General features: G+C 40.1%; 1 protein-coding gene across 12 annotated transcripts in view; it reads left to right on the plus strand.

The window, feature by feature from the left end:
- The window catches only part of myo9aa (myosin IXAa), a 120,125-nt gene that overhangs the window by 78,352 nt on the left and 18,982 nt on the right, over positions 1-22,791 (plus strand). For 8 of the 12 annotated variants that reach the window (XR_012769818.1, XR_012769819.1, XM_075465819.1 and 5 more), the window contains 11 exons: positions 5,150-5,271; positions 7,326-7,467; positions 9,314-9,509; positions 10,822-10,941; positions 11,696-11,746; positions 12,345-12,420; positions 18,754-18,894; positions 19,439-19,478; positions 19,558-19,680; positions 20,774-20,854; positions 21,057-21,167. Coding sequence is in view for 10 of the 12 variants with exons in the window: in XM_075465819.1 (XP_075321934.1) it covers positions 5,150-5,271; positions 7,326-7,467; positions 9,314-9,509; positions 10,822-10,941; positions 11,696-11,746; positions 12,345-12,420; positions 18,754-18,894; positions 19,439-19,478; positions 19,558-19,680; positions 20,774-20,854; positions 21,057-21,167 (1,203 nt within the window). In the remaining 2 variants the exon portion in view is untranslated. The remainder of the gene's footprint in view (positions 1-5,149; positions 5,272-7,325; positions 7,468-9,313; positions 9,510-10,821; positions 10,942-11,695; positions 11,747-12,344; positions 12,421-18,753; positions 18,895-19,438; positions 19,479-19,557; positions 19,681-20,773; positions 20,855-21,056; positions 21,168-22,791) is intronic. The other 4 variants (XM_075465848.1, XM_075465905.1, XM_075465868.1 and 1 more) reach the window with 2 other exon arrangements.

Genomic DNA, 22,791 nt, shown 5'->3' on the forward strand with positions numbered 1-22,791 from the left:
GAAAGTGTGAAGGTCAATAGGTAGTAAAAGCCTTAATCCTTCCTATCTTTTTTCTTTTGGCACATTTAAAGTCAGTCTGAGACTCAATCCCCAGGTTTCTGGACAAACCTCAGTCTTAACTTAGATCAAGCATTCCTTCCATTTGTTAAAGTGTAACTTAACTCCCCATATTGACCTAAGTATGCAAACTGAGTACACATTGAGTTGCCTGTGGTATGAAATGCGCTATATAAATAAAGATTGATTGATTGATTGATTGAACTGTAGAGATAAAAAAAGAAACATTCCACCTTGAACATGCAGGATAAAAACTGCTGTAGGCTAATTGGATTTAAGCAATGTGTAGGTTTTCTGGACCACCATTTTGAAGCCCCAAGTTTGGCCTTGGCCTTGGACATCTTGGACCAAAAGGGGACTCCTTTTGATTAAGAGTGTAAGCTGGCAACCTAACTGGAGAATACTTCTTTGTCAGGCCTAATATCTAAGCAATCCTGGAAGTATTTCACACTGGTCAGGGTCCTTCTTTTATACATGCTCCAACTCTCATCCAAGTTTCATGAAATTTTGTCAGTCACAATACTTCGATGCTGAAAGTCTGGAGCCAGAAAATAGCAGATATTAGTGGTATGTGCTGTAAGGGGCTTCATCATTGGCTGTAAGTTTCAGACCTGGTGGCTTGGTCTGTCCTTTATACGACGTTTATGGGTCTAGAGTAGATTCATTTATATGGGTTTTCCTGGGGGAAAAAGCAGATGTTTGCTGTTATTGACACAACTACAGGACCCAGGGAGAGTTGATCATGTGATAAAGTGCTTTGTTAGTCGCATCTTGAATTCGTAGTCAGCTTTTGACACTAGTGAAACATCTTCGTGCTGAAGGATTTTAAAGCCCAATAAAAAAGCAATGAATTGTTCATTTTTTTAAGAGATTTATTCCCTGCAGATGCTCTGCTGAGCCTTTTTTTTTTTTTTTTTTTTTTTTTTACCTGAAAAATGAATGTTCTTCCTCACAGCAGCCTTGCTGTTGCAGCAGTCTGACTTTACATAGTGAACACACACTTTACTCACACACGTTTAGCTAGTGTAGCAGCATGTGTTCCCATACTGCAGCTGTCTATTAGCCAATAACAAAACAAATATCCACCAGTACCTGATGGGTGGATTGGGGCCTGCATCGAGTCAGACTGTTGTCACCTCAACCTGCCATTAGGAACATCAATCCATCCATTTTCCATACCTGCTAAATCCAATTTAGTTTTGCGGGGGGGCCGGAGCCTATCTCAGCTCTCATTGGGCGAGAGGTGAGGTACACCCTGGACAGATCACCAGTCCATCACAGGGCCACACAGAGACAAACAACCATGCATGCTCACACTCACTCCGAGGGGCAATTTAGAGACATTTGGAACAGATTCTTAGTAATTTAGGACATGGCACTCCTAGGTGCTTGATTAGAAGGCAACTAGACTTTCCTGGTTCTTGAGGACCTCAGTTTTGAAAAAGTCCACAAGAAGGTCTTCAAGAACCAGAAAATATTCAGATTTTTTTTTTTAAGCTACATAAACAAAGCTAGTCCTGACACTCCTATGCAGTATGTTGATTTTAATGGCATCCAATTATTCTGCTTTGAGGTCAGGTTTATTTGAATCCCACCGCCTTCATATCTGAACAACACAGCAGTGTAACATCTACATTTTGGGTAGTGGTTCTGCCTGTTCTGTAAACTAAAACTGCACCAAAGACTTGAACATAGCAAACTGAGGAGCTCCTAGCTGTGGGAAAATCAATGAGGCAGCCCAAGACAACCTCTGAAAATGATTCGGTCATGATACATTGTCCAAAAGCTGGCATGCTTCATGTTTTCTTTGAGGCCTGCTTTACGCCCTCTTCTACAGTTACAAGATATTTCCATTCATCTGTCGACCACTGAGTCACTCTGTTGGAGCAGATGAGAACTAACTGCTTTGCTTAAGGGCACATTGATGATCATTTTAAGGTGCAATAGACCATTTCTTTCTTCTTTTATTCCATGCTTCCATCTCTTTTAGAATAGGAGGACATTAGATTATAATGCGATCTAGTATAATCCTGCTAGAAGTTTGCCATATACAACCCTTGGCAAAAAGGATGGATTCACCTCACCTTGTCAATGTTCATAAAGCTTTTATTATGCAGTTAGAAAAGTAACCTGTAACCTGCCGACTTGCATGTTTCCTCGCATCAATGCATCAGGAGAGACTCTTCAGAGAAATGTGCCTCGAAAAGAGAAAAACATACAACGAAAGAAATAATGGGCACAAAACAGGAGTCGATGTTTGTGAGCCAACTGTTAGAAATGGGATTTATATATATGGAAAAAAAGCCATCACTAACACCTGGACTGAAAGAAACAAGGTTACAGTGGGCTAACAATGATGAGGCTCCATCCTGCAAAGCTGATCCTATTCAACTGCTGAATGAACATCATCTGAGTGCGATGTTCTCCTGATGTTTACCAGGGGCTGTTGCAGGTTGGTGCTGACCGTGTCATCAGCGATTATCCTGTTTTAGATTTTTTTTTTTTACCATGATAAATGTTTCTTCTAATTAGATTAGAAGAAAGATTTCCATGACAAGAAGGTGGAAGGAAGATTGATGCTGGCGGTACAATTAAGTGACTGTAAATCCAGCCCATCTTGCTGTCATTGCTCATCTGTGCCTACAGCAGAGATTGCAAAGTGTATTCCAATTCCTGGATTGTTCAAGCACATAATACACAGATGCATATGCTTTAGAGCACACATGTAGCTCATTTTAGATGTCTTTTTATCTTAATCTGGGTAAGATGCACCCTGATTACTTCTACGTCGTAGTCATGACGGCAGTCTTACCGCCAGAACTGTGACATATTTCTATGTTTTTCATTAAGAAACAAGTGATTATTTTACTTCTGAGGTAAAAACTTTGAGATTATAGTAATCCCTCACACAACAGTACTCATTTGTGGCTCATTTTAGTTTTTAATATTTACTGGATGGCATAAACATGAATATCCAGCATCACATAACTTTGAGTGCTCTTCATGTCACAGTTTAATGTTTAAGTTCACGTTGTTTCCATCAGTGATGTAGCCTGAGATTAAAAAAAGAAAGATTTTGTCCTGCTGTTAGACATATTTTATTCCATTGATCTCATGAACTGCTGCCGTCAGGTGTCATTCACTAATCCACATTCCCGAATAACACAAAACCCGTTATTGACTCACTCTCACCCATCATTCAGCCCTCACCCTTAGTTGCCCTGTTTGGTGTCCTTCCCATCCACAATCATTGTTGAGCATCTGGCCTTTTTCACCCTGCAAGCGAGGTTTGCTGCTCTGATTCGGTGGATGTGTCCTTCATGCCTTTTTCACTCCTGTTGGTTAAAAGATACTCTGTTCCTTGTGAAATTGGAGAAAATCAAACATTACCTCTGGCTTCAACAACAGATTTGTCAGAGTTTGGCAGCCCTCCTTACATCATGTCAACTACCCTCAGCTGGACTTTGTCCTGCTTAAGTGTTCCCCCACCTTCTTCTTAACCAGCTTCCTGCGCACTCAAACTGAGCTCAGTTTACAGTGCTCTAGTGTACCCTGGGCAGGTCACCGGTCCATCACAGGGCCAACACAGAGACTCACAGGGCAAACAACCATGCATACCTTCAGCCAAATTACAATCACCAATTTAACTGAGAATGCATATTTTGTAGAAGGAAGCTGGAGTATCTGAAGAGACCACACATGCATGGAGAGAACATGCAATCACCCATGCCACTGCTTATATGTATATAAAATTCACCAAATATTTGTAGGTTTATGCATGTATACTCTGCAGAAAATCTCCACATATAGATTATACATAAACAAGTTGAAAAACGTTGCGCAGCAGCAGATGAGAAAGACTCCTCATGTGTCTTCCTATAAAATGATATCCTGATGATAATCTGTAGATGCTGCACATTTGCTGCTCAAGGCTGTTCATGGTTTCTTTTTCTAATTGAATTGCCCCATCTAAGAGTGAATCATAGCATTTATTGGAAGATGATTTCAGGATGAGGGTAAGTCGTGGGCTGGATAGTCTACTGTAACTTGTGAAATATGATGCGGCCCATTACAGCACCCCAACAAACCACAGCTCAGGGATTACCAAAGAGTTTAGTCATCCCCCATCTGACTCACAAATCCAATAATGGTAAGCATCACATACTTTTATCCTGGGCTGTTAAATTGCATTATGCTCCATTACACAGGTGTTCGGTGTCCGAAGTCTTAAGTATTTCAGTCAGTCAGAACCATAAAGTGCCGAGGCATTTCTGCTTTAAATGTTTCGGTTAAAGTCAACACTGTTTTCTATAAATCAATAGTATATTTGTAAAACCGGGTTAGATATTGTGGCTTTGAAGACTAATTAAGTTGGATGAATTGTTTTTAAGGAGAACGCTCGTCGTAAACTTTGTAGCTTAATGAAATTACACATTTTTCTATAAGTATGGCTAACAGCAAAAGTTGTGCTGCTTTGTTTGATCATTTCACAGTGTACTAAGGAAGAGCGTTTTTCCCTGTGAACTTAATTTTCTTCAGACTGGAAAACATGCCAATTTATTTATTCATTAATTTTTTTTCTCCAGCCGTCTGACTTTATGGCAACAACGGAAGATGCAAGAAAAAAGAAGATTCCAGTGATTTTTATTAAACCTCTGCTAGATTAAGATCTTTATTGGTTAAACCTCTTTCCCAGGAAGACAGAAAAACAACATGTATGGGGAAAAACACTGATAAATGCTCCAAATGCTACTCTCGATATTAAACCACCAAGAGTTCAGGCAAAGTCTGCAAATATTAAAGCATTTTGAACAAACAACACAGTTACTTTGATTGTAAAATTTAAAACGGGTTTAGCCGTGAAGAACTGGCTTTCTGTTTTTCATGGTATGTTAATGAATAACATTTTTATGGGTGCTTAGAGGTATTGGCTTTGATGTCACATCCACTGTCTACCTTCTGGACTAATATTGAATTTTACCAAACTGCTCAAGAGCATAAACATGAAGTTCAAATTACAGTTCCTGAAGGAAGTTATTATTGAAGGTTGTGCTGACACTGAGCTCTCTGTCTGTATTACGTGACCCTGCAGGAGGAATATAGGGCAGAGGGCATCAGCTGGCGAAACATCGACTATATTGACAATACAGGATGCATCAACCTGATCAGCAAGAAGCCCACAGCGCTGTTCCACCTTCTGGATGAGGAGTGCAAGTGAGTCTCCCAACTTGTTTGTCTTCCAGTTTGACTGGTTCATTTCTTCAGAAACGCCCTTATTTTCCTGTGAAATAAGACCATCCGGTGCTGTTTGTTGGTAAAATTAAAACTGGCAGGCAATCTGATACAACTGCAAAGTCTTTGATTTGATTCCAGCTGAGGCCTCCCCTCTGTCTTCATACTGTCAGCTGTTAGAAAAACAGGCTAAAACACTAAAAGCAATGAGACGTGGGACACAAAATGTTGGTCCGCCACTGTCACCCAGCTGCAGGTTTATGCACCCAAACACTGACCCCTCTGAGCATGTCTTTATAATATATTGAATAAAGTGACTGTGAGGAATCTGAAAGGGATTGATTGTAGTGATGAATGACACAACAGCAAATGAAAGACGAAACATGATTATATGGCATCTGAAAACGAAGCTAAACTTAAACGGATATGTTGCAGGGAAATATATTTGAATTTTACTCCTGAGGTCAACTGAAACTCTACTTAAAATCAATGCGAACATGTCTGCTTGATTAATGTACTGACTTTTTTTGTTGTTGTGAGCATGATAATTCCAGTAGCTGCTCCAGGAAAAAGTTGGGTGTGACTGCACTTGATGTTAATGTCACATTTTAAAGGTGGATTTTGTAACCTTGGAATTAAAAAAGGGATCGCCACAAACGGCAGTGTTTTACTGGCTTAGTGACAGCCTGCTGGTTAACAAGGAGAGGGGAAAATACTATTCTTCATTGGCACTTTTTCCTGTTGATTACTACCGGTTCCTTTTATTTTAATTGAAAAATCGTCAAGAAAAACAGCCGACCGACAATCAGACAAGCAAACTCTAATTTTGGTCTTATTGCTGATAATGTGTCGGCAGGTCTGGATAACACGGCTACCTTTACATGTATACAGTTTGTTATACGGTTAGTTCAGTTTTTAGCACAAATACGGCAGCAAACATATTAACACTCTTTTTTTTCATCTGGACTTTGACTCATTGATGGCAAAACCTCATTAAACCTGCTGTTCGCCTTTTGTAATTCCCTCATAACAAACAGATGCAGATCAGCGCTGCATTAATACGTACAGAAAGTAAATATCATCAAATCAGCTGAGAAAAGTTGAAGCTACAGCATAAGATGCATCCATCACGTTAACAAAACAACCTTTTTACTTGCCTTACTGCCCAAAAGCTGCCTCCAGTGGAAATAAAAACTACAAACGTATCTACTCTTGTTTTGGCTCATTTTCTGTCATTTTCTCTGCTGCTGAACATAGTTTCTCCGTGGGAGGGGGTGATGTTGACGGTAGCATAAAAAGGAATTTACTGCAGTGAGATTAAAACTGTAATTTTCAGGTTCATGACTGTTCCTGGAATATTTTAGTAATAATACAATTTTTTTTCTGTAATTCCCCATCTTCTCCATTTGAACACTAAATCAAATTCCTCCCACTCGGAGAAGCTGGAGAGCACGGAGTCCTCAGCTGTGCTGTTTTCGTAGCTCAGGTTTCACCCCGTTACAGAACCCCTGGTGTCTCATCTTCCTCGGTGCACTTCCTGTAAGCTGTTGATTTTCTGTTGAATGGCTGGTCGTCCCTATGAAAGGACCTGAGAGAAATTTGAACTTTGATTCCAGCAGGAAACGATAATCCTCAGCTTTTGGCATCGGACGATAAAGTCTCAAAACTGGTTACAGATCAGATGATGCTGACTAGCCACGTTTCCAGTGGTGCACTCTTAATTCTGCTGGATGTGGTCTGCATTAGAGAGGAGTGAAAAAATGTCTTCATTAATTCATCATGTTCTGTGTAGAAATAAGAAATCTGTTGAAGATTTTCAGTGCGATTTTTATTTATTTATTTATTTATTTATTTATTTATATATATATGTATATATATATATACATATTTTTTATTTAAAGTATTCACGAGGCAGTTGACTGCTTTAAACAAGTGCGTCAGTGCGTTGATTCTCTGGCAGATTCCTTATCTTCATGTGTATTAAAAACAGATGGATTATCCATTGTTCTTCAAACTCCCCTGTCCTTAATCAACAGTTTCCCCCAAGCCACCAACCAGACTTTGTTGGATAAGTTCAAGCGGCAGCATGAAGGAAACAGCTACATCGAGTTCCCTGCCGTCATGGAGCCTGCCTTTATCATCCGACATTATGCTGGCAAAGTCAAGTACGGCGTTAAGGTCAGTTTCATTTTCACAGAGAGTACAAAGGGGCGTACAGTCGGCCTCAACTTTGTTCTGGGGATTGCTATTTCTTATAAATTCACACACATTTTCTTCACAGCTTTGTTCTAACAAACTTCATAATTAAGGTGAAAATTCAAGTAAGTTTGTTTATTTTGGACATTCAGAAATGAGAAATGTTGAACAAATTACTGCACAATAAAGAGATTTAAAGAATATAGAAAAAAGTAGAATTCATAATGTGTATTGTACTCCTTTTTATATGTAAAGCATCACAACATGGGTATTGTGCAGTAATTTGATTTGGATATATAAGGCATAACATTAAGAAGATGCTAACAGGCGGACACACGGCCACAACTTAGAACCCGAGTTGCACAGAAATGCACCGTCCCAGTGTTGAAAACAAAGGGCTTATGGGTGGGAAATAAGAGGCAGGCTGGTGGTGAGATGCTACACATTCTGGTAAGATCATCAAATACACCGTTATATCACTACATTGCAAGTAGCTTTTTGCTGCTGCATTATGATTTGAAATATTGCATTTTGGAACTTTAAACTTGGTAAATGCCAAACAGGTTAGAAAGAAGACGGACTAAATCAATTTTTCATTCAAATGCAGTGTCCTAAAAGACATTTTTTACACAAGGTTCTGATTTCAAAATGGCTACAACTGTAAAAGCACTGATTTCCCTCCTGAAATACTAAGTCAAAAAAATTGTATTACAAGTATTAATGATGTCATTAGCTACATTAGTGTCTTATTGTCGGTGTATTTGTGATCCTTCCACAATAATTCCGTAAATGAATAGATCTGATGGAAGGGTATTTTCTTCCAACGATAGATGGATGATGCAGTGCGATTAGATTCCGATTCCTGAATTGAGATATCCATCAATATAATGCATTCTGGTACCCGAACTCTCTTGCTTGAGCATCATTATTAGTGATGGTGGTATTACCGTGTAATGTTACATGATTCTGTTGTAAGCCACACATCAGTCCTCTCGCAACAGTTCATTGCTCTTCTGGAAAGAATCAGCAAGTGTTTGCTTTGTGTAACCTCCTATGTTATATTATTACTGTAAAATGTAACACAGAACTTCCACTTCTTGGAATGTTTGCCTCACATATACATGGTTAATCTGTTTCTACTCAGAGGTATCTCCAAAGGAAGGCCTCGCTGAGCTTGTAGACTGTTCACTCTGTAGCAAGCAGGCTGTTTCTGGGAGTGGGTTCGTGGTAGTAAAGCTTTCCCCTCAAAATACTGAAAGATCTGGGAGACAAATATATAAATAAATATATATATATATGTGTATGTATGTATATATGGAGCCACTGGGTAACTGATTGAAATTTTTGTCCAATCAACTTTCAAAAATGTCTCTCTAGCTCTGCTCTCTTGTCCAAATACGATCCTTTGTGGCTCAAAAAAGACCAAGATGAATATGGCCCAATAGTGTTCTTAAAGTCTTTTCAAAATGAGTTGATATGGCAACATCCAAAATATAAATATTGAAAGACAATGTCCTACACAATTAATTTTTTTTTTAAAGTGCTGCCTATGAAGACGGTAAAAGATTTACTCATGAGTTCATAGCCTCAGACTGAGTCATTTACGACAGTCTTTCTTAACTGATAAATAAATCGTTTAGAATTTGAACTCTTTCAGCATCTCTTTCTTTTCCCTGCAGCCAAGCAAATTACTCTGATGCTACATTTGAGCTGTTTTATCATGTTTCTTTTGGATCTTGTTATCAGTACATTTGGATGTCTGAACAGCTAAGCTGATGAGCAGAATTTATAATACACTTAAAAAAAAAAATCTTTTCATCTCCTGCAGGACTTCAGGGAGAAGAACACAGATCACATGAGGCCTGACATCGTAGCTCTGCTGAAGAGCAGCAAAAACGCCTTCATTTGCAGCCTGATCGGCATCGACCCCTCTGCCACTTTCCGCTGGGCGGTACTCCGTGCCTACTTCAGGGCCCTCGTGGCTTTTAGAGAGGCTGGAAAGAGACACACACACAAGAAGACTGGTGAGAGATGACACTCGCAGAAACTCTTGTTATGCAGCAGAGAAAAGGCGTTCAGTAAGAGAGAAACAGGAAGACGTTTTCTTAGCTCATGTTCTAAAGAAGCTTACATGGATATGCAGTAAGGAGCTTTGTTTTGTTTGAGAGCAGGGTGATGTTTAGTTTGTGCCTATTGGAATTTTCTGGGATAACTCGTATTTGGATAAATATTAAAAATCATTATATTCTGTGGTGTTTGCGTTCTCATGTCATGCAAAAACAATACCAGCAAATCCAGAAAGAGAATGGCATGTAAGCATTACAGCCAGGGGGAAAATAAGTCCAAATGGCCAACAAATAAATCTGAAAGAGGGAATATTGTATATTTGAACTTATTAAGCTTATTAGCTGCCTGCAAATGTATCTGCAGCTTGAAAAAAACAACAATTGAAGTCTCATTATCCATCAAACTTGATGGTTTGATGTATCTTTTCAGTTTTCCTGGCGTGAAATGTTCTAACTGCTCACATGCCATGCAGTTATGGTTTTGTGGTCTTTATTTCCAACATATTTTGTATTTCAGTAGTCTCCATCCTGCAGTGTGTATAGTACTAGTAGATTTGCCATCTATTTATATAGGCTCATGCTCTTCATCTCTCTCAGCTTTGTCTTTTCCTGTAGAATTTGCTCTAGCCTTACTTTATGTGCTGTGGATTTTAGCATCAGCTGTCCTTACAGCCTTGCCAGCGTATGAATCAGACTTGCGCTCTGCATCCTTTTAAGCTTTCCTGCACATAAAGTGTAGATTTTGTCATGTGAAATTAGACTTTCCCTTAGAACTCTTGATCCTTTGCTTATCCTTAGATATCCTGCAGAATTCTTCTGACTAAACTTTACAGATAGCCGTGTTGCCCAAAGGAGGCTGTTACATGTCTTCTGAAACTTTTCTGCAATAACATAGTTGCGTTTTTGACCTTCTTGATTGTTATAAAACATAAAATGGCTAAATTGTAAATTTCTTTAACACCACCATCTTGTCTTAGAAGACAAGGAGTACACATAAGCTTTCAATTGCAGAAAAACCTCTTGAAGACGATGTAAGAAAGGGCCTTAGGGGCCAAGCACTTCCATAATGATAGACTCTTTACTGCTGTTTTGAATGTCAATCATCTTCTCTCCAGAAGTCTTGCACAGGTATCTCTTCAGTAGATGACTGCATTTCCTGATCTCTTCTTCTTTGCTCTCTAATCTGTCATTTCTCTTCCCTCTCCCTTCTCTTTCCCATGTGTTTTTTCTGTCTTCTGTTTTTTTTCCCTTTTTGTTTTGCTTCTCCAAGGGCATGATGACGCTGCTCCATGTGCAGTATTGAAAAGTGTGGATAGTTTTAGCTTTCTGCAGCATCCTGTGCATCAGAGAAGCTTAGAGATCCTGCAGAGATGCAAAGAGGAGAAGTACAGTAAGGCTGCCAATACAACAATGACTCCTCCTACTTTTTTCGTTAGATCATGACTTGGGAAACTGTAGGGATGAGACTGACCAACATCATTAACTTTTCTAAACTGTTCTGTCTCCAAAGTTGAGCCAAAAGAAATCTGTTTAAACTTACTGGAAAGAGACGTAGTTCTGTAAATCTTTATTTCGTTTTCTGTTATGCCATTTGATTTACAGCCTTCGTTGTAGAATAGATGCTTGTTGGTCTCTGCTCCCTCTGTCTCCCTCTTCACCCTTTCTCGCGTTTTGTTCGCTAGCATGCTTCAGCCATTTTGTCACTTGCACGTAACTGTAAAAAGGCTTGCAGAGGAATGCATGGTTGGTATTACTCTGTCTGCTAACTTTTGTCTGGGGAAGCAGCACCTGTAGGTCTCCCATCTTCTTTTGGTTTGTCAGTAATACACACTGCATCGCTTTCATGTTGTGCCTATTGCCGCGGGGGGGTTTAGTTGCCGGTTCCCCAAAACATGACTAAAATCAGCTTCCCTGTGACTAATACAAAGTGGGCTGGTGATGGTGATGGAAGACAGAAGGTTTGTTTGACACAGCTGGGACACAGATGTTTACATGATTGTCACTAACTTGCGCACAGGCAGCTTTACATGTGGTGCAGGACATACAGCCAATCTCAAGCACCTCTCACAAAGATCACTTTCCTCCACAAATATGTATGTATGCTCAAATGTGTTTCTGTCTTTTTGTTTTGTGCCACCTTGCAGCTCCAGATGAGAGTGAAAATGTTGTACAAAGTGATGATGAAACTGAAAACGGTACACTGTTAAGCCCCAGTTTGCCCTCTGAGTAGGCTAACACACCGTAGATTTCTGTGATCTCTCAGCACTGTGACTGATTGGCTGCAGGTTCAGAGGGAAGGCTGGTGTATCAGTTGTATCACTGCAGGCTCATCACTGCTGAAACCCAGCCGTCACCCTGTAGTAACGTAACAAAGCAACCTTGATTAAGCCAACTCAACTCAGACATTTAACTTTTTCTAGTTGGGTGATAGTGGAACAAAACGTGAATTGAATATTAGTATTTGAAACGACTAACCAACATGTTAAGTAAGCATACAGCCCAGACTAATCTAAGTCACTCTTCAGTGCCATCTTCCATAATTTAACACTAACAAGAGCACCTGTTAACTGCACAAATCTTTGTTTTGATATAAAATCACCTGCATTAGGTTGTATTGCTAATAAAAAGACACGTAACACTCACAGCAATGATAACATGGAGAGAAGTGTGTTTTTGTCTGGGAAAGGTTTTGTGTGATTGTGTGCGTGCAAATACGTCATTTTGGTGATTTGAATGTAGACATGTGAGTGTTGTTTTTCTGTTCTTTGATGTGACCTGTTTGTTCGTGATCAGGTATGACCAGAAGGAGTCCACGAACGCCTCTGTCAGACATTCAGGGAAGCAACACCATCAATGAGAAATCCCCACGGTAAGTGTGTGTGTTTCAAATTCTTCTTCTTCTTTTTTTTTTTTCCGATCACGTCAGGTCAGAATTGTTCTAATCCGAATAAGTGCCGTATAATGACTTATTGTTTCAAAGCCAGAACCACCAACGTGCAGGATGTGGACGCAAATGAGCACCTGTGTCACTTCTGGGCAAACTATTGTTTTAGTATAACCACCAAAATGATAAAGTCTTACACAACATCAGATGCCATCCACCCAACCATCCATGAATGAAAAAGATTGGCAGCTTAACAATTAAATAAATGTGTCAAAAGAACTTCTGTTCGTAGAAATTTATTAGAAGCAAAATTATAAAACAGATGGGGTTCAATTAGTTCCAAACGGGTCTGACCAAATACTCTAACAATACCTAAAATATAAAGGAGAACCTGAAAGCAACCATGAGTGAGACATTAATTACAGATCACATCACTCCAGTTATGACAGCAAATATTCAGTGTCTCTGCATATCACATATAAACAGAAACAAGTGAGGTATCAGTACTGCTACTGAAGCACAATGTTCTGATGGGAGGTGGCCCCCAAATGGAAAGTTAAGGCTCTACAAACTAACTAAAGCAAACAAACAACAAATTATACAAAATAAAACTGACATGACAGCAGGAAACGGTACAATTGGCAACCCAGAAAACACCAAAAAACTTGATCACAAGCTCACAAGTAAACATTTCCAAGAGATGAAACAATTTTAATCAAATTAAATCAACACTAAACTTAAGCATCAACATTTATTCAGTATACCTGCTACATCAGCATTTTCCCTCACACAGTTGGTGAACGCTTTAAAACAAATCCCTCTCAAACTCTTATGTGGCCACAGTGTGATATCCAAATAAATACAAGCATTAAAAATGAGAATCAGCGTCATGTTTAAAACAAATCACCCCTTAAGCTTGAAACCTTAGATCGCTTTCCAAAAATGCCCTGCCATCAACCATGTAACCATCAGGATGTTGACCTGTGGGCATTGAAACAGACAGGCCGTCTACCATTTAAACAAAAAAGAAAAGCCTGGTGACAGTGACCCTGAGCAAAGCTCCCATCTCACCCCACCGTGACCACGGTCCACCACTCCCTCTAATGAGCTGTGGGCTGTAAGATTAGCAGGCGGTGACCATGGCTGGCAGTGCAGAGAGGCTCCTACAAGACAGCTTTTGTTAAACAGACAGAAGCTCAGACTGGAGTTGTTAAAATCCCCCTTAATGTAATGTGCAACCTCTGCCCTCGTTCCATCTAACTCTCCACACACTCAGACACACACTAAACCCTGTCCAGCTGCTTCCTCAGTGATGTAAAGTTGGAGCTATGCACTGGAGAGGAGCGCCCGGGGAGAGATAAATATTCAGTCCCTGCAGGGTGCTTGTCGGCCTGACAGAGCCACAGACAGTGCAGTGCTTTATGGGAGTCTCAGAGAGACTGTGGAGATAAACAGTCACTACAAAAGGCATATTGTACTGTCACCATCTACTGAGATCGATGATCAACTAGGGAGAAATCCTCCTTTATATGGTATGCCAGATGCAAATAGAAGAATTGTACTCTCCTAGATATTTTGACATGAAAATGTATAGTCTGATTTGGGCATAGACTATGAATTCTTAAACACTTGTCCCAGTAAGACAGAGTTTAAACATTGAAATGCAGACAAATCCAAACGTATTGGAAGGTTATAGATCTTCTGCTGTAATTTCATAATATTGTTGTGTAAATCGAGCTGTTAATGTAAATCATATGTATCTGCACTGATCCTGTGTGCCTGCAGAATGTGACGGGGACAGTGGAGCGGGGTGCCAGGTTGTGTGAGGGAAGCATCCATCGATATTGTGTAGAGACGTTGCTCTAATTGTTTTATTACATCTAGTTTCTGTCTTCCACTCGGTGTTCACAATGTTCTACGACTGAACCAGTTTGTCGGAATGTTACCGAAATTTAAAATCAAGATTAGGTCTAATCTTTACTCATTACACGTTGAGCTACTAAAGTGATTTAGATCTCAATTTACCCAACGAGACTCCAGAAAGTGAGACACGCGCACTTTGAGAAAAATGCTGATGCCACCATGCTTATACTCTCATTATACAGTCCTCCTGGGGCTCATGAGTGGGTCATTAGTTTTACTTCCAACCCAATTTCCCCAAAAAGGTGGGATACTGTGTAAAATGCAAGGATTTGCAAATCTTTTAAAACAGCATTTTATTCACAATAGAAGATGGAAAACATGTCAAATGTTGAAAGTAAGAAATTTTAACGTATAACAATGTCAGCACCTGGACTCATCTACTACAAAGCCATACTATTGTAATTAATGCAGCATGTGTTTTAGCATCGTCTTGCTGAAATGTGTAAGCCCTGATAAGGTCATTGTCTGAATATGAGCATTTGCTGCTATATACATATATAACATATCTATACCTTGCAGCACTGATGGTGCATCTCCAGATATTCCAGTTCCATATGCACTAATGTGACCCATACCATTGAAAATGCAGGCTTTTTATTTTAGCAATGATAACAATCCGTATGATCCCTCTCCTCTTAAGTCTGGAAGACATATCCTCCATGATCTTCATAAAATAATGTCACAAGTTGATTCATTTGGCCATAGAACAATTTTCCAATTTGAGTCCATTTCAAACGTGCTTTGGCCCCAGGGAAGACGGCAGCATTTCTGGATCATGTGCACATATGACTGCCAATTTGCATGAGAGCTTTAACCTGATGTCATGGTGAACTGTGCTCACAGAAAATGGTTTCTAGAAGTGTTCCTGAGCCCATGCAGTGATTTTCAGCACATAATCATGCCTGTTTTTAATGCAGTGCTGCCTGAGAGCCTGAAGATCACGGGCATCAAATATGGATTTTTGACAGCGTCTCGTGCCCACAGAGATGTCTCCAGATTCTCTAAACATATTAATGATATGTAATGTACTGTAGATGATGGGCATTTTTGCTTTGACAAACATTTTGAAATCATTTCACAATTTATAAAAGGCCGTTTTTGCTGATTATTTTATTATTGTTATTTTTTCATCTCTGCCCATCTTTACTTTTGAGAGACTCTGCCTCTCTGAGGTGCTCTTTTTATACCCAGTCATGTTATTGAGCTGCTGCCATTTAATCTAATTGGCTACAACATGTTCCTCCATATGTTTCTTTTTGGTATCAGATGAGTTGGTTTTAAAAAAAAAACCTGTTGATGCAGAATATTTTAGCAGTGAAAAATCCTGTTCAGACCAAACTGTCCCTCCTGCACTAAAGCTACTGTACCAAAAGCTCTTCTCTGCTGCTGCTGCTGCTGCTTCATGTTTGTATTGACTTTAATCAGCTTTTTAAAACCGCTCCACACCCTGGTGTCCCGGCTCGTTTTCTCTCTAGGAATGATCCAACCCCCTGCTAATAACACAGTATGAGTTACCAAACACATGTTGCTGCTGTTGTTTGTGTTATAGTGTGTGTGTGTGTGTGTGTGGCCAATAACTCCTCTGGAGGAATTCTTGTAAAACTACAGAGGATGATAGTGGAAACGAGATAAGCGGCTCTCGTGGATCTGAGCAGTTGAACTTGTGATAAATTGCTTCTGACAGAGCTTGTACGCCTCTCTCTTTAATCCAAACAGTGGTGTTGTCTTACGTTTCTTGCTTCGTCTTTGGTGCCTTGGGTGTTTTTTTTCTTCTTCTCATGCCGTCACCTCTCAGCTAAAAAAGAAAAAAGAGTTCAGGTTGGTTTAAACCACAAACTGACCGCTCGTGTTTTTGTTTGTGTTCTGGGCAGGTGGCTTGGTTTTCACCTTGAGGCCTGAGGTTTTAAACCCTTCATTAAATGAATTCTGCATGACACGAATTTCACTGTCTTCTGGGGGGAAAAGATGGAAACTACTGCCCCTGGTGGTGACATTCCTCCTGGAGAAAAAAAACACCCTTCACAAATATACAAAGCACTGCAAATTGATGTAAAGATATACATACAGTAGCTCATAGATCTCTAAAGATTCCGTCAGCTCAGACTGATGCGAAAGTGCCTGAAGGACAAAGTTTCCCTCTAAAACTGAAAGTGTTTATCCCCCCCAGAGCCAAGCTGTCGTCAGAAGGGATGTTACACTTCGGACCATTTGAATATACATAATAAAATCAGACTGTCAGTTATGATACAGTAGAATTCACAGTAGATGATTGAAAACGTTGAGAAGCATTTAAAAACAAAGCAGTTATGACAAAACTGAAATTTAAATTGTATCTGCATTATTTCTCATCCTTCATAGAAAATGCTATACAAAAGATTTCCTTTTGTCTACTGAAGCAGTATTCAGGTGACTCTAGATCAAATCATCAGAGGCTTCTTGAAGTAAATCAACCAGCAGCTGTTAAAAACTAAATTGGCAGCGCCGCTTCTTCCCAGCAGAACTAAGTGGAAGTGTTTGAAAACAGATTAGCAGAAAGTTGCGTGATGATGACATCTTTGCAGTTGTCAGGGAAACGTTAAAACTGATCACAAGTAAGCATACAGTTTTCCACAATCAGCCCTAAATGAATGAAGCTACTGACAGTAACTTCGTATCAATGCAAAATTTGTAGAAAATTTCTTGTTCTACGTTAACTCGGGTTGTTCCTGACATTTGTTTTGCTGCGTCCTTTGTGCTGTGATGTAGTCAATGCTTTGGTGACTGGGTGCAATCAAAAAAGGATAAATAAAAAGATAAATAGTCATATTTATCAGACTATAAAAAAGGAAATAGATCTTCATCACATCTCGGCTGGATTACTGCAATGCACTTTATCTTGGAGTCAGCCAGTCCTCCCTCGCACGTCTCCAGTTAGACCAAAATGCTGCTGCTCGCCTCCTAAATGGAACACGTAAGAGGGAGCACATTACTCCCATTTTAGCCTCCCTCCACTGGCTGCCTGTGCATTTTAGAGTCCATTTTAAGATTCTTTTATCTGTTTTTTAAATCTTTTAATGGACTCGCCCCACCTTACCTCTCTGAGCTGCTCCATCCTTATGCTCCTGCCCGGTGCCTCAGGTCAGCTGATCAGCTGCTCCTGGAGGTACCGAGGGCCAAACAGAAGCTCAGAGGAGACAGAGCCTTTTCTGCTGCCGGTCCTAAACTGTGGAACGACCTCCCATTGCACATAAGACAAGCCCCTTCACTGTCCATTTTTAAAACCCATTTTTATTCCCTGGCTTTTAACCCAGCATGAGACTCTGTTTCTGTTATTGTTTTATTGTTTTTATCGTTTTAATATTGTTATTGTTGTTTTTACGTTGTTCTTATGTTTTATGCCATATATTTTGTGTTGTTACTCATGTACAGCACTTTGTTTTAGCCACGGCTGTTTTAAAGTTCTTTATAAATAAAGTGGAGTTGAGGAAATTTATTACAGTGATTAGCGAGTTTCAGCTGGCAGCAAGTTATTGACTGATGCAGTGAGAAGCTTCTCATTCCTCAAACAACCATGCCCGATGGTCCTGAGGTTGTGGATACGATACTATTCTGTTTCAGAAGGTCACATTGTTCATTTGCATCGGGCACATTATTAAAACCTGGAAGAAAACTGATGAAACATTTTTTGTTCAGAAGAAAGATTTTTCTGATTGTGTTCTCTAATGTTTGGTGAAATCAAATCTATAAAAATCTACAGTAGCGCTCACTGTAATGTTTAAATGTGGAAGTAGCAGCATTTCCATGTGCAATAAAAACTCTAGTTATTCGGACTAATCAGGGGTGTAGTCTTAAGAAAACCCTTTATCAGCATGGCTAAAAGGCTTCGGGAGTCTAAAGACCGGATAAAGAGCCGCACTCTTCATGCCTGCTGCTTACACTACAGGCTTGTGGGGCCTGAGTTGGGATGTTGCTTCAGTTGCTCGGGAACCTTCTTGCCGTGTGGCGACGGTGTTAACCACCACAACACCATGTAGTCCCACACTTAACCCCACTGAGAATTTTGGGATGTACTGGAAAGGACTTTATGCAGCGCTCCAACTGTCCAATGATGATCTTGGCAAAAAGTGATTGCAGCTGTGAACAGAAATGAGTGTTGTGACATTACACGAACCTATCAAATCGATGTAAGAGCAAATGTTCTTGTAATCAAAGCTAAATGTGGTCGAACAACATTTTTTTGGGACAAAGCAGAGAACTTTAAAAGTCAACTTTCTACATTGTGTTTAATCTGAAAATAATGTATGACAGATATATACTTAAATTAACTGATAAAATTGTCATTCAAATGTTCATTTGAATAAGGTAAGCATAATATAATCGATCGTTTTCATTTCCATTTGTGTGTTTGGTCTAAAGGAGTTCTCCGGGCCTCAGCTGGAACGGACGCGTGGGTCGACAGAGCCGCTTGTCATCCAGCAGCTCCACAACGGAGGAGGATGGCATCTTTGTCAACTCTGCCAGCAGTAAACTCCTGGAAAGAGCCCACGACATCCTCATGTCAGTAACAGTCCACACTCACCGTAACCCTTTCCGCTGCTTCTGAGATTAAAATGTTCCCCTCACCAGTATTCAGTTCATCAGCTTCCAGACATGAGTGGTTAAAGCTGTTAAATCTGTGCTGCCGCCATTACGGGCCGACATGCTCTTGTAAAAGCGATTCTTAATCTTAATTAGACTTAATCTTGTTTCATAAAGAAAGAAATGTAAATATTTTGGTCAGTAATGTAACCAAGTCATTTGGAGACATCTGTGAACCTGACAGACCTGAGCTCAAACATCTGCTCTGTTGAGAGGCGCTGAAGCGGTGATCGCTACATTCCTACCAGCTCAGTCAGTGCTGCTCTGTGCCCGGCCCTGACCTCTGACCTCCCGACAGAGGGAACAAGTGAACAAGAATTTCCTCTCCAGAGGGAAGAATAAAGTTCCACTTTACTGTCAGCAATATATGACTCTCTCAGGGAGCATTTCTGGAATTAATTGAAAGCCACTTGACAGTAAAAACGTACCTCCTCACCTGTTTTTTTTTTTTTTTAATTCACAGGAGGAACAAAAACTACAAGTCTAAACCAGTTCTTCCGAAGGTACAGAACTGGATTTCTTAGTTTCAAAGATTTAAACGTAATACCTGATTATATTCTGACCCTGACTTTACACCTGCAGCATTTACTGAATGTTAAGTCACTGAAGTACCTCAGCAACCTGACGCTTCACGACCGCATCACCAAGTCGCTGCTTCACCTGCACAAGAAGAAGAAACCACCCAGTATCAGCGCCCAGTTTCAGGTCAGACACACACACACACACACTTGCATTCGCAGGATGACACACTGCAGAGCTCAGAGATTTACAACGCAGCGCTCTCACAGCAAACATAACACAATACGCCTGAGCTGGAACCACCTCCAGCTGTTCATACAATAAGGAGGGTGTGTCCTTTACAGACAAAGAGGAAATATTGCTCCATCTCTCTGTCTGTCTTTACTGTCCACTGTCTAAAACCTGCATTTGCCCAATATGTTTCTACTATGAAGTAATACCCACCAAAAAGTCACAGATCATGACATAATGTCTGGTATTGATCATTAAAAAATGAAAATGAAAAATAGCCATTACTCATTCACCAACACACCCTTTAAAAAAAAATTCCTCTCTACTGTTTATTCAGCGACGGGACCGTGAAAACAGAATATTTTCAGAGGGAATTAAATTCGCACAGAAAAAAGTATTTGCCCTGTTTGAACTCCTAGAATTAGAAAAACTGTTAAATGTACGTGTGCTGCTCTTTGAATCTTCCAATGGGACTTATAAGACTGAGATAAACGAGACATTAATCATAAAAACAGTTGTCATTGACAACCACTCGCACACAAATCTCCTACGAACAACTATCAGTAACCAGAAACTGCTATTACCCCCCCCCCGACTTCTTTGAAAGTAAACTGTGTGCTCTGGTTGTTGGAGGCAGAGTGGAGTGCTGAGGCCCCTCTGGCAGGCAGGCGGCCCCGGATCCATGTGTGGATGACTTCACTTTCCACATCCTGTCCTGCACTGCTTGCTTTAATCTCCCTTAAAAGGGGGACTGAGGCGCTGAATTATCACATGCACATGCTGACACACATGTTCATGTGTTTCCACACAAAATAACCCCACATGAAAATGCTGCATCTTCTCTCCAGAGCTGCATGCGTACATGGACATGTCGGAGCAATAATGAGGCCAGGCAGCGACTTTAATCTCCAGCGTGACTCACAGATGGAGCGGCGGCTCTTCAGTGACGACAGAGTCTGACCGCTGCCTGTCAAACAGCTGCGGGGTGTGTGTCGGCCTGTCGTTCGCTGTGAAATGTGATGGCTTGTTTTTGTGTCTCATTCTGCAGGCCTCTCTCAATAAGCTAATGGAGACTCTGGGTCAGTCTGAGCCTTATTTTGTCAAGTGCATCCGTTCCAACGCTGACAAGGTACAGTGTGTTCACTCCAGACTGCGGCCGCTTTGACTGTTTTGGTTTAGTTTTCAAAGCATTTCTCATTTCCTTTGAAGCTGGAACTTTTTTAAAAAGCTGTTTATCATTTCTCCCCCCCTTCTCTCTGTGGCCCCGCCTTCCTCGCTCCGTCTTTAATTCTCTTTTCGATTCTCTTTCTCTTTGTTTCTCTTTCTCTCAGCTGCCCTTACGGTTTAACGATAACCTGGTGCTGAGGCAGCTGCGGTACACAGGTATGCTGGAGACTGTGCGAATCCGGCAGTCGGGCTACAACATTAAGTACAACTTCAAGGTAACGCACACACATTTACAGCCTGTTGATACTCTTTAGGCACCTCTCTCCATGTTTCTTTAACTGTTTCATATCTACTATGAGAAATAAAAAGAGAGCACTTTAAAATATTGTTTTTACAGTCCACATACATTGATAGTCAGTAGTAGAAAGTAACTGAAGAAGTGACCAGACCAAGCTGAAGATTCCTTAACATAACAACATGCAGACTCGTACAAAAGTGCCCCCTCTCAGTACTCTTTTAATACCCAGTAGAAGTGTCTTGTGGTGTATTTCTCTGCAGAGACACTCCTGCTTTTATTTTCCTTCTTTCTTTTAGCTGTAAATGGGAATCTTTTTTTTAATAGAGGGTGTATGGACACCAGCCAATGACAGCATGTGGGTGTGGAATATAAAGACATAGCAATAAGTTCCACTTTTCTGGTTAGATGTCTCTTCTGGACTCAAAGTCAGGCTCCCATCGGTTGAACAGGAACTTTCAGATAAAAAGTATCTGACACTGCCTTTGTGAACAGGAACTTGCAGCAGATGTTAAAGGACAATTTTGAGATGCTTTATTTCACTCATCACAATATGTTTCTTGGAAAATCATTCATTTGAAAAATGTGGTTACTGGATACACTGTGGAATAAGATTTTACATTCACGTAATGCTGCCTGTTGATAAATTGATGGGTTGTTAATGCAATGAATGCCAGATTTTATGGAAGTCCATCATCAGACACTCATTTACTATTTTAGTCCAGTGAATTTAGGCATTGGCATCTTGGAATATAACTAAGTATAAAAGAAAAATGTATTGATGGAAAAACTTTGTCATTCAGTATATTCGGGCAGTCAAATGACGTCATTTTTATTTATTTTTTTGCTTAAACTCGATCTGAAAAACTGAAGCAAACCAGATAATCTTCTTAGTCAAATCCAGGTGCTGACTCCCCTTTGGCCTGGCAGGGTGTTTCTTAATTAAACCATAAAAGAATGAATCAATAAACAACAGTATATCTTGCATTATGAATACTTTTAGCTGGAAATACTTCCATACTTCTTCCACCATGATTTATTGTGTAAAATCTTAAAGTCAGCAGATGATAATCTCGCTGTAGGTTTCAGGAACTGCACTTTCCCTATAAAACTAATCCATGCTTGGAAAATGTTCCCACTTTAAGCTCCACAGCTTTGGTTTGCAACACAGTTTTGCCTCGAAAATGATTTGTGTCCAAACCTGAAAGGCAACAAAAGTGTTATCAGATCAGATATGACAAAGCCGTCCAGAGCTACAGAAGACACTATACACCAGGTGTATTATTACTTCCCCTGACTTGTGAACGTAACCTCATGTATATGTTCCCCTAGTAAAAGTATTTGTTTCCTAAGAATTCATATAACCATACTTTCCAAAAAGCCAACACTCAATATGCTACTAGGTCAGAGGTGTTGAGATATTTGAAGTTTATTGGTCTCCCCTGGGCAGGCGTTATGTTACACACCACCAACTTTTAAACACCTTGCAGGATCCAGTGATTTATTCCCCTCCAGGAAACGTCAGCAAAGTTGCCCATATTTTGGTTTTATTGTGAGTTGTGTCAGGACGGAATTAGAGGGGGAGGGAGATGGCAGCCATCTTT

The sequence above is a fragment of the Odontesthes bonariensis genome, chromosome 1, assembly GCF_027942865.1.
Source record: "Odontesthes bonariensis isolate fOdoBon6 chromosome 1, fOdoBon6.hap1, whole genome shotgun sequence".
Lineage (NCBI taxonomy): Eukaryota > Metazoa > Chordata > Actinopteri > Atheriniformes > Atherinopsidae > Odontesthes > Odontesthes bonariensis.